This window comes from Nicotiana attenuata, unplaced genomic scaffold (genome assembly GCF_001879085.1).
Source record: "Nicotiana attenuata strain UT unplaced genomic scaffold, NIATTr2, whole genome shotgun sequence".
In the NCBI taxonomy this organism is placed as follows: domain Eukaryota; kingdom Viridiplantae; phylum Streptophyta; class Magnoliopsida; order Solanales; family Solanaceae; genus Nicotiana; species Nicotiana attenuata.
In genome coordinates, this window is record NW_017672459.1 from 165043 (window position 1) to 174345 (window position 9303).

Sequence of the window (9303 nt, forward strand, 5' to 3'; positions counted from 1 at the left end):
ATATAGTGATTTTAGGACACTAATTATTATCATTAATTCCCTTAAAATATACATGAATGGTAATTGGGTATATAAAATGTAATTATAGTAAAACTTGAGTAGGGAGTGTAATATAGTTTCATATAGTGTATAGGAATGTAAAAATCTCTTGAATTTATTGTACCACAATCAATAACTTATTTTCTGCTATGAAAATGTTACTCGGTTTTACTTACACTAGTGCGTTACACGTGTGCATCGCGTCAATTTGCATAAATGTATATAAGAATATATTGTTGAAAGTTAGCAATTGGCATTAAACTAAATCTAATATTTGTTATACGTCTTAAACTTCAAAAGCACTTATGAAGTATGTCAAATAAGAAAAAAATAATATAAAATAAATTTGAATTTGGAGTCCTAAATGTAGTATTTTTTACATAGTTAAAATAAGAAAAAATTAATTAATAAGCAAAATTTTAATTAATTTGTACTCTTAAATATTAGAAAAATAATTATATGATTATTTTATCTAGTGTGTAATTTATTTTAAAAGTAAAAGACGAACGATATTTCGATAAAGAAATTCGTGCTTTTAATATAGTAATAACATAAATAAAAAGTGTTACACATTCAAAGTCTTAAAGACAAGGAAGGGCTATGGATTCTAATACAACTACAAGGATTCATGTTAAGGAAGAAAGACAAAAACTCCAAGTTAAAAGAAATAGTATACGTTGAGAATCGTGAACCCGTAGGATTCAACCATAATACTATGCGTTGTGGATTCATAATAGTATATATATGCTGTGAATTCACAGCGTTATGTCTCTTAATTAAGTAACCAAAATGATTTTGTTTTCTAATGTAAGGAATTTTAGTTTTGTTACATAATTTAAACAAGAAAAAGGATTTATATAAGGTAAACACTTAATGAATTCTAAAGTCCTAAATATTAAGAATCTATACATAGGTCAAACAAGGAAAGATATAATAAGTAAAGTTTGAATTGATTTTAAAGTCCTAAATATTAGGAAAGTAATTAAATTACGATTTTGTCCAATGTAAAATTAATTTTAAAGGGTAAAAAAGGCGAACGACATTTCGGTACGGGCCTTCGTGCTTTTAATATAGTATAGATAAAGGTTTTACTTTGTGATCATATTTCTTATCATATTTGATTTTCCTATCTGTTAAAAGAGACGACACATATGTACCATAATTCCTTTGCTTGGAAGAAAATTATGAATCTCACGTATTTTGGCTAGTCCTTTTTTCTTATGGTGTCATGAGCCCAAAACTACCTAGGCCGTGATGGCGCCTATCGTGATACTAGGCTAGCCAATCCACTACACATAACATAAGGAACTTTTCCTTTAATTCAATATTAACTGACAATTCATAAAATTACCATTTTTAGCAAGTAGAGAAAAGTAAGATATATAAACACTGCCCCAAAACCCGGAGTCATCAGTCATGAGCATCTAAAAGGAAATACAAATCTGTACTGTTCCCTTAATACAAACAAGTCTGAGAATGTACATAATGACGAAATAGGAAAGAGAAAGGCGAGGCTGCGGACGCCATGCAGCTACCTCGCAATCTCCGAAAGGCTCCACAGGGAAAAATCCGCTCTCACTCAGTCCTGGCACCTGAATCTGCACACAAGGTGCAGGGAGTTACGTGAGTACGCCAACTCAGTAAGTAACAATTAGAACTAAAGACTTGAGTGCAGTGACGAGCATTTAAAGATCATGTAAAGCCATATACTAAGCAACAGTGAAAATAATTTTAATCGAGTCAGAAATCTACATTCCGAATTTTTCATAAAATCTCCAGTTTTCCATTTAAAATATCGTATAAAACATTTGTTCAATGTTTTCATTAGAGGCTCAATGTAAAGAAGGGTGAAAACAGTAGTTTCATAAAAATATCAGCCCCTCGGGCACATTGTCACTCACAAATAAAGCCTCTCGGGCAAGCCTCTCAGTCACTTGTGACTCTACTCTCATAAGTCAATGCTCACACTCAACACTCTCACTCAATAGGTACCATATAACAACGCTGCGGCGCGCAGCCTGATCCATATAATAACCGCTGCGGCGTGCAGCCCGATCCATAATAGTAACCGCTGCGGTGTGCAGCCCGATCCATAATAGTCGACTGCGCTCACTAGGGGTGTATAGACTCCGGAGGGGCTCTTACAGCCCAAGCGCTATATCGTTGCAGCGTGCAACCCGATCCATATATATATATATATATATGTATAAAATACTGCGGCGTGCAGCCCGATCCATCACTATACTCACAATCCGGCTCTCGGCCAGATCGGAAGAGNTCTACTGCAACGGTTATATTGTCTATTGCAACGAGTCTTGTTAGTAACTATATATATATATATATATATATATATATATATATATAATACTGCAGCGTGCAACCCGATCCATATATATATATATATATATATGTATAAAATACTGCGGCGTGCAGCCCGATCCATCACTATACTCACAATCCGGCTCTCGGCCTCACTCTGTCATCATCCTCACAAGCCACTCGGGCAACTCATCACAAATCATGGGGACTCAGCCCAAAATATCTTTCATTAATTAAAAACAGAGTGATAAACAGTGAACAGGTATAAATCATGACTGAGATTATATTTTCTATCAAAATAGTGTGAGAATAGTAGTAAAATACCCTTAAGGGTCCAAACAGGTCGGCACAAGGCCCAAACATGGCGTACAACCCAAAATATAGTATCAATCTCTAAAATACGGGATATCATATGATTTCAAATCAAATACGCTGCTTAATAGTCGCTACGGGACGGACCAAGTCACAATCCCTATCGGTGCACGCCCACACGCTCGTCACCTAGCATGTGCGTCACCTCATTTATCAAAACAACACAAAATACCAGGATTTCATACCCTCAGGTCTAGATTTACAACGTTACTTACCTCAAATCGGCCAAAATCCTAATCTGCGATGCCCTTGCCTCTTGACTCGGCCTCCAATTGCTCCGAACCCACGCAAGAATCTCTCCAAAAATCGCCTTCTACCGATCTCCCAATTAAATTTTGTGATATGAACTCAAAACCCTCATTTTTTATCTTTAAGTTCTGCCCAGGTATTCCTTCTTCGCGTTCACGGGCCACCCATCGCGTTCGCGATGAACAAAAACTCTCAAAAGCTATTTCCAAACTCTTCTCAGACAGCCTATAGTATAATGGCCATAACTTTTGGTACAAAACTCCAAATGACAAATGGTTTAATATTTTGGAAACTAGACACCAAGATCTATAACTTCCTTGTTTTTGTAGTTTTCCAATTCCTTATAGGTTTTGAGATATAAGCTGCCAAAGTTAGCCCTGTGCAACACAAATTTCTTCTTCATCTTCCCGGACAGTCTGTAGTGTACCAGCCATAACTCTTTGTAAACAAATACAAATACTAAATGGTTTATTTTTCTGAAAAATAGACACAAAGGGCTACAATATTTGTTTTCGGATCATCTTCAAATTCCTTATAGATTGTGAGATATGAGCCTCCAAATTCAGACATGCGTAATAGAGATTTTTCTTCTTTGCGAACGCGAGGATCTCTTCGCAAACGCGAAGAACAAAGTTCCTGGAGCGAAATCCTTCTTCGCGAACGCGAAGAACAACACGAGACACCAGCATCAGCTATTGCTAAACAACCCGTAATGATCCGAAATCACCCCGAAACACACCCGAGGCCCCCGGGGCCCCGTCCAATCACACAACCAGTCCCATAACATAACACAGACCTGCTCGAAGCCTCAAATCACCTCAAACCACATCAAAATCATGAATCTCACCCCAATTCAAGCCTAATGAACTTTAGAACTTCAAACTTCTACATTTGATGTCGAAACCTATCAAATCACGTCCGATTGACCTCAAATTTTGCACACAAGTCGCAAATGATACGACGGACGTGTTCCAACTTTTGGAATTCCATTCTGACCCCGATAGGTAATTTTCTAGTGCCGACCGAAAAGCGCCAAAAACTCAATTTTGCCAATTCAATCCTAATTCTACTACGGACGTCCGAAAAACATTCCGAACACACTCCTAAGTCCCAAATCACCTAATGAAGCTATCCGAGCCATAAAAACCACATTCCGAGGTCATTTACCTATAAGTCAAGTTCCGGTTGACTTTTCTAACTATAAATCCAACTTAAGAGACTAAGTGTCTCATTTCTCTCCACAATCACTCCGAACCCGAGCCAACCGTCCCAACAGAACATAAAAGAGCTGAACAACACATAATAAAGCAGAAATAGGGGAAACGGGGCTAAATTCTCGGAACGACCGATCGGGTCGTTACATTCTCCCCCACTTAAACATACGTTTGTCCTCGAACATGCCCAGAGTTGTTCCAAAAACCACCAAAATTGCCGTGTAACCTACCATGCACATACCCGGGGGTGATCCCACGTCACCCTATCCCATATAGGTCCAATAGCACAACACAGTTGAAATTTTGAAATCCAACCTGATCCATAAACCTTAGAACCATTTCCACTTCTGAAATAATTTACAAGATCAAAATTCCACAACTATAGACTGAATAAGTCTGAACACACTGTATCAAGCCATATCCGTAACCTAAGATGTAATCACATAATATACTGCATGACTCAAACACTCATAGCGATTACTCCTAATCACGATAATGCCAGCAACATCTTCGAATATATTTCAAACTCCAATTCACACCTTTACTTGTTCCCTTATATGGAGTTTTTAAATGCCAACTGGCATTACGAATTCTTTTTCCTCTACCAAACAATTCTTCTACTACATTTGCACTTTGTCCAATCTGTAGTACTTGTTCTCCTGGAACTTCTTTTCCTTTATAGGAGGCAAAATTTAGTTTTTCATTTTCACATTCTACCTTCTTTATATTTTTTATTTCAGATTTCGATGTGGGCTGCACATCATAATAACCATCCAAATGAGCAACAGGCTTAGCAATTTTAAGAGGAGAAACATAAACTCCCTCATTCACACTTGAATATAAAATAATCTTTTTGTCAGAATCATTTTTCTGCATATCAGCAGCAACAGATTGTTCAGCAGGGTCGCGATCAACAGCAGCACTGATGTTCATAGGTTCATGATCAATCGCATTATAACTTGATTGACTTGACTGAGTCAAAATATTAAAATTAGGGCATGAATCCACAGATTTCCTCTTTCTTTTTCTAGTATACAATTTTCCATGCTTCAAAAAAATAAAAAAGAAATGGATAGATTAACGTCCATTATAACATTTCAAAAAAACAATAAAACTACGCACACTAACCTGTTGAATGTTTTCAATAATTCATGAACAACAAGAGGGGCTTTTTCATTCAACACCCTTTCAATTCCTTCCAAATTACCTTTACTTTCTTGCATGCATATATCAGAAAGAGTTGCTAGACCAGCAGATTCAGGTTCCCTTTCCTTTGGTCAAGATGTGGCATTGACGTTTACTATAGGAATATGTTGTTCCACTTCAGATGAATCCAAAATTATATTTTCTTGTTCAATATCACGAATAATAGCTTCAACATCTGTACCTCCTGTTACAATATCTTTCCACTTCCCTGAGAGACTGCAAGTCGGTTGTTTTGCAAAATATTTTGACTGGACTGTGGTGACCATGTGTCATATGTAACAATATTTATTTTTCTAATAATAGCATCAATATCACTACCAGATGTAATATCAGTTTCATCTGGACTACAATCTGCTCTTTTTTCATTACAAAAAGGACCTTTCACTACATTTGTACCACTTGGTCCACCTTGACCACTGCATTTCTTATTTTGTGCATCATGGAGTGATTGAATATCCATGGCTGGTAGCATTGATGACACAGCTTCACTATTTTCCTTATTATCTTGACTGCACTGTGGTGTTGAAAGTTGATATTCCCCATCAACTATTTTTTGTATGATAGCAGCAACATCCGTACCAGTTGACTGAACTTGATCAAGTGCACTACATTCTATCCTTTCTTCATCACAAGGACTTTTCACTGAATTTCCATCACCTGCTGCTTGTTCATTAGTATTATCTTCATCACAACAAACTTTCACTAAACCTCCAACAACTGCTGCTGCTTCATCAGAATCCTTATTATTCTGCCCTCCTTGGACTAATTCAATATGCATGACTGATGGAATTAACAATGCAGCTGCGGTATTTTGCAAAATATTTTTACTGCTCTGTGATGTTAAAAGATTATATGTCCCGTCAACTATTTTCTCGATGATAACATCAACATCTGTACCAGTTGAAAGAACTTGATCAAGTGCACTACATTCCACTCTTTCTTCCTCACAAGAACTTTTGACTGAATTTCCATCACCTGCTGCTTGTTCATTAATAGTATCTTCATCACAACAACCTTTCACTAAATCTCTAACAATTGCTGCTGCTTCATCAGTATCCTTATTATTTTGCCCTCCTTGGACTGATTCAATATCCATGACTGATTGTCACGACCATAAACCCGGACCCGATCGTGATGGCGCCTCTCGTGAAGACAAGGCCAGCCGACATACTTCTAATTCACTTTAAGCAGTTTAAAATAATAAATACTAAGTCTTTAACAGAAATAAAATCCTAAAATAACAGTGAACAGTACAATTTTACGGAATTAATTACCAACACAGCCCGACATCGGGGTGTCACCAGTCATGAGTATCTAAAATAATACTACAAGTCTGAAAGTTTACTCCACTACTACATAACTGAATCAGAAAGGAAATAAGATAGAGGGAGAATGCCCGGGGCTGCGAATCGCCGGGCAGCTACCTAGTGAGTCTCCGGAAATCTGCTGGACAGCTCTCAACCCTCGCTAGCAGGACTTGTAGCGCCCAAATCTGCAGACAGGGTGCAGGGAGTAAAGTGAGTACTCCAACTCATTGAGTAATAACATTAAATGAAGACTGAACGATATAAAATCACGTTAATCACAACAATAAGCTATAAGAGGCAGAACAAAATCAGTAAACACAATTAAACAGTAAAATCTCATAAAACACATTTTAAACAGATTAAAAAAATAGAGAAAGAACAGCTAGAAAGGTAAAACACGTAAGAACTGCTCCTCGGGCACAGTAACAATAGAATCGGCCCCTCGAGCAATATCACGGAACAATACCAGCCCCTCGGGCTACATCTCATATCACAATGGATACCCGCGCTCACTGGGGGTGTACAAACTCCGGGAGGGGCCCCTTACGGCCCAAGCGCAATATCAAGCCATCTCGTGGCATCATAAACAGGCTCTCGGCCTCATATCAATCACAAGCCACCTCGCGGTGAATAATCTCAGGCCCTCGGCCTTATTATCGTAATCAGTATATCACCGCTGCGGCGTGCAGCCCGACCCAAAAGTAATCTCACAATACAGGCCCTCGGCCTTACTCAGTCAGAATCTTATAAGCCCCTTGGGCAACAGTAAACATGATGCTCAGCTCAAAATATATTTTAAAATATCATTTAAAGTGTTTAAAACAGAGTAACATGGCTGAGTTTTGAAAGCAGTAAAATACGGCATGACTGAGCACAAGAATGAAATCAAACAGAGAGGAAAAATATCAGTAAAGATCCCCTAAGGGTCCAAACAGTTGGCACGAAGCCCAAATATGGCTTTTAGCCTAAAACATAATAATATCAAACAATTAGCTATCAAATACGCAGTAAAACAGTCATTCGGGATGGAATAAGTCACAATCCACAACGGTGCACGACCCCACGCTCGTCATCTAACGTGTGCGTCACCTCCACATAGCCGAACGCTGTGTAATCCGGGGTTTCATACCCTCAGGACAGCATTTAAAATTATTACTCACCTCAATCCGGATGAAATTCTACTCCGCAGTGCCCTCGCTGCTCGACTCAGCCTCCAAATGTTCCGAATCTAACCAAAATCAGTATATTATCATCAATATACGCTAAAGGAATGAATTCCTTATGAAAATTATCAAATTAGACCAAAAATCCCGAATTTGGCTCAAACCCGGCCCCATGCTTCGGAATCCGACGAAACTCATAAAATCCGATAACCCATTCAATCACGAGTCCAACCTTACCAAAATTACTAAATTCCGATAACAATTCGGCCTCCAAACCTTCAAATCTTATTTTCAAATCCCTAGGTCCAAATCCCCAATTTACACCTCAAAAACATGTAGTCTAATCGGATTATTCGATGATAATTCAATATTATGGAGTAGAAATGATCACAAGTGACTTACCTCAAGATTTCCCATGATTTCTTGCTAAAAAATCGCCCCAAGCCGTGTTCTTTCACTAAAAAAGCGTCAAAATGAGCAAAAAAACCAGCACAACATTAATAAACCCGATTCTGGTCGCTAAAAGCCATTTCCGGTCGCTAAAAGTGGTCCAATCTGGTCGCTAAAGGTGCACGCCAGATCTGATGCACCAGCCGTCTTTAATTTCACTAAAAAGGCTCTAACTCCACCATACGAACTCGGAATTCAATGATTCTTTTTCCTATGAGTCACAAATAATAATACAAACATAGTCCTTCAATCAAAACTCAATTCAGAGCTCATTTGCTCAGTGCGATACCCATTTCACTCGTTAAATAATTAACTCATGATTCGCGTCAAAAACCCAATCGCGACTTGATTAAATTAGACCAAACTTTTCAGATCACTCCTATAATTCATTATCAAAATCCTGGAAGTCTCAAAATCAAATTTCAATCTCTAGAACTAAAAATGGACCTTTAGATCATTACATGCTTATGCTCAAAACGCCAAAATCTTCCAAAAACTCTTTCAAAACTTATCCGAGCCTCATGGGACCCCGACCAAACATGCCAACACACCCCATAACATCATTCAAACTTGTTTCAACCTTCGGAACGCTCAAAACAACATCAAAATATCGAATCACCCTCGGATTCAAGTCTAAGAATTCTAAAACTTCCGAATTCCGAATTCCATCAAAAAGTCTATCAAACCTCGTCCGAATGACCTGAAATTTTGCATACACATCAAAAATGACACAACGGACCTACTTTAATTTCCGAAATTTCATTCCGACCCCAATATCAAAATTTCCACTGCCGACCGGAAAACGCCAAATTTCCAATTTTGCCAATTCGAGCCTAAATCTACCAAGAACCTCAAAAATACATTCCAGACGCGCTCACAAGTCCAAAATCACCTAACGGAGCTAACCAAATCATAGAAATCCAAATCTGAGATTGAATACTAAAAAGTCAAAACTTGGTCAAACCTTTCAAACTTTGTAACGAC

General features: G+C 37.9%; 1 protein-coding gene across 1 annotated transcript in view; it reads right to left on the reverse strand.

The window, feature by feature from the left end:
• Window positions 1-5126, reverse strand: part of LOC109213297 (guanine nucleotide-binding protein subunit beta-like protein) — a 16722-nt gene extending 11596 nt beyond the window's left edge. The window contains exons 1-4 of the mRNA XM_019377080.1: window positions 4733-5126; window positions 4509-4540; window positions 1575-1637; window positions 1391-1463 (exon numbers count right to left, since the gene is read on the reverse strand). Coding sequence (XP_019232625.1) covers window positions 1391-1463; window positions 1575-1637; window positions 4509-4540; window positions 4733-5126 — 562 coding nt within the window. The remainder of the gene's footprint in view (window positions 1-1390; window positions 1464-1574; window positions 1638-4508; window positions 4541-4732) is intronic.
• Window positions 5127-9303: the final 4177 nt, after the last annotated feature.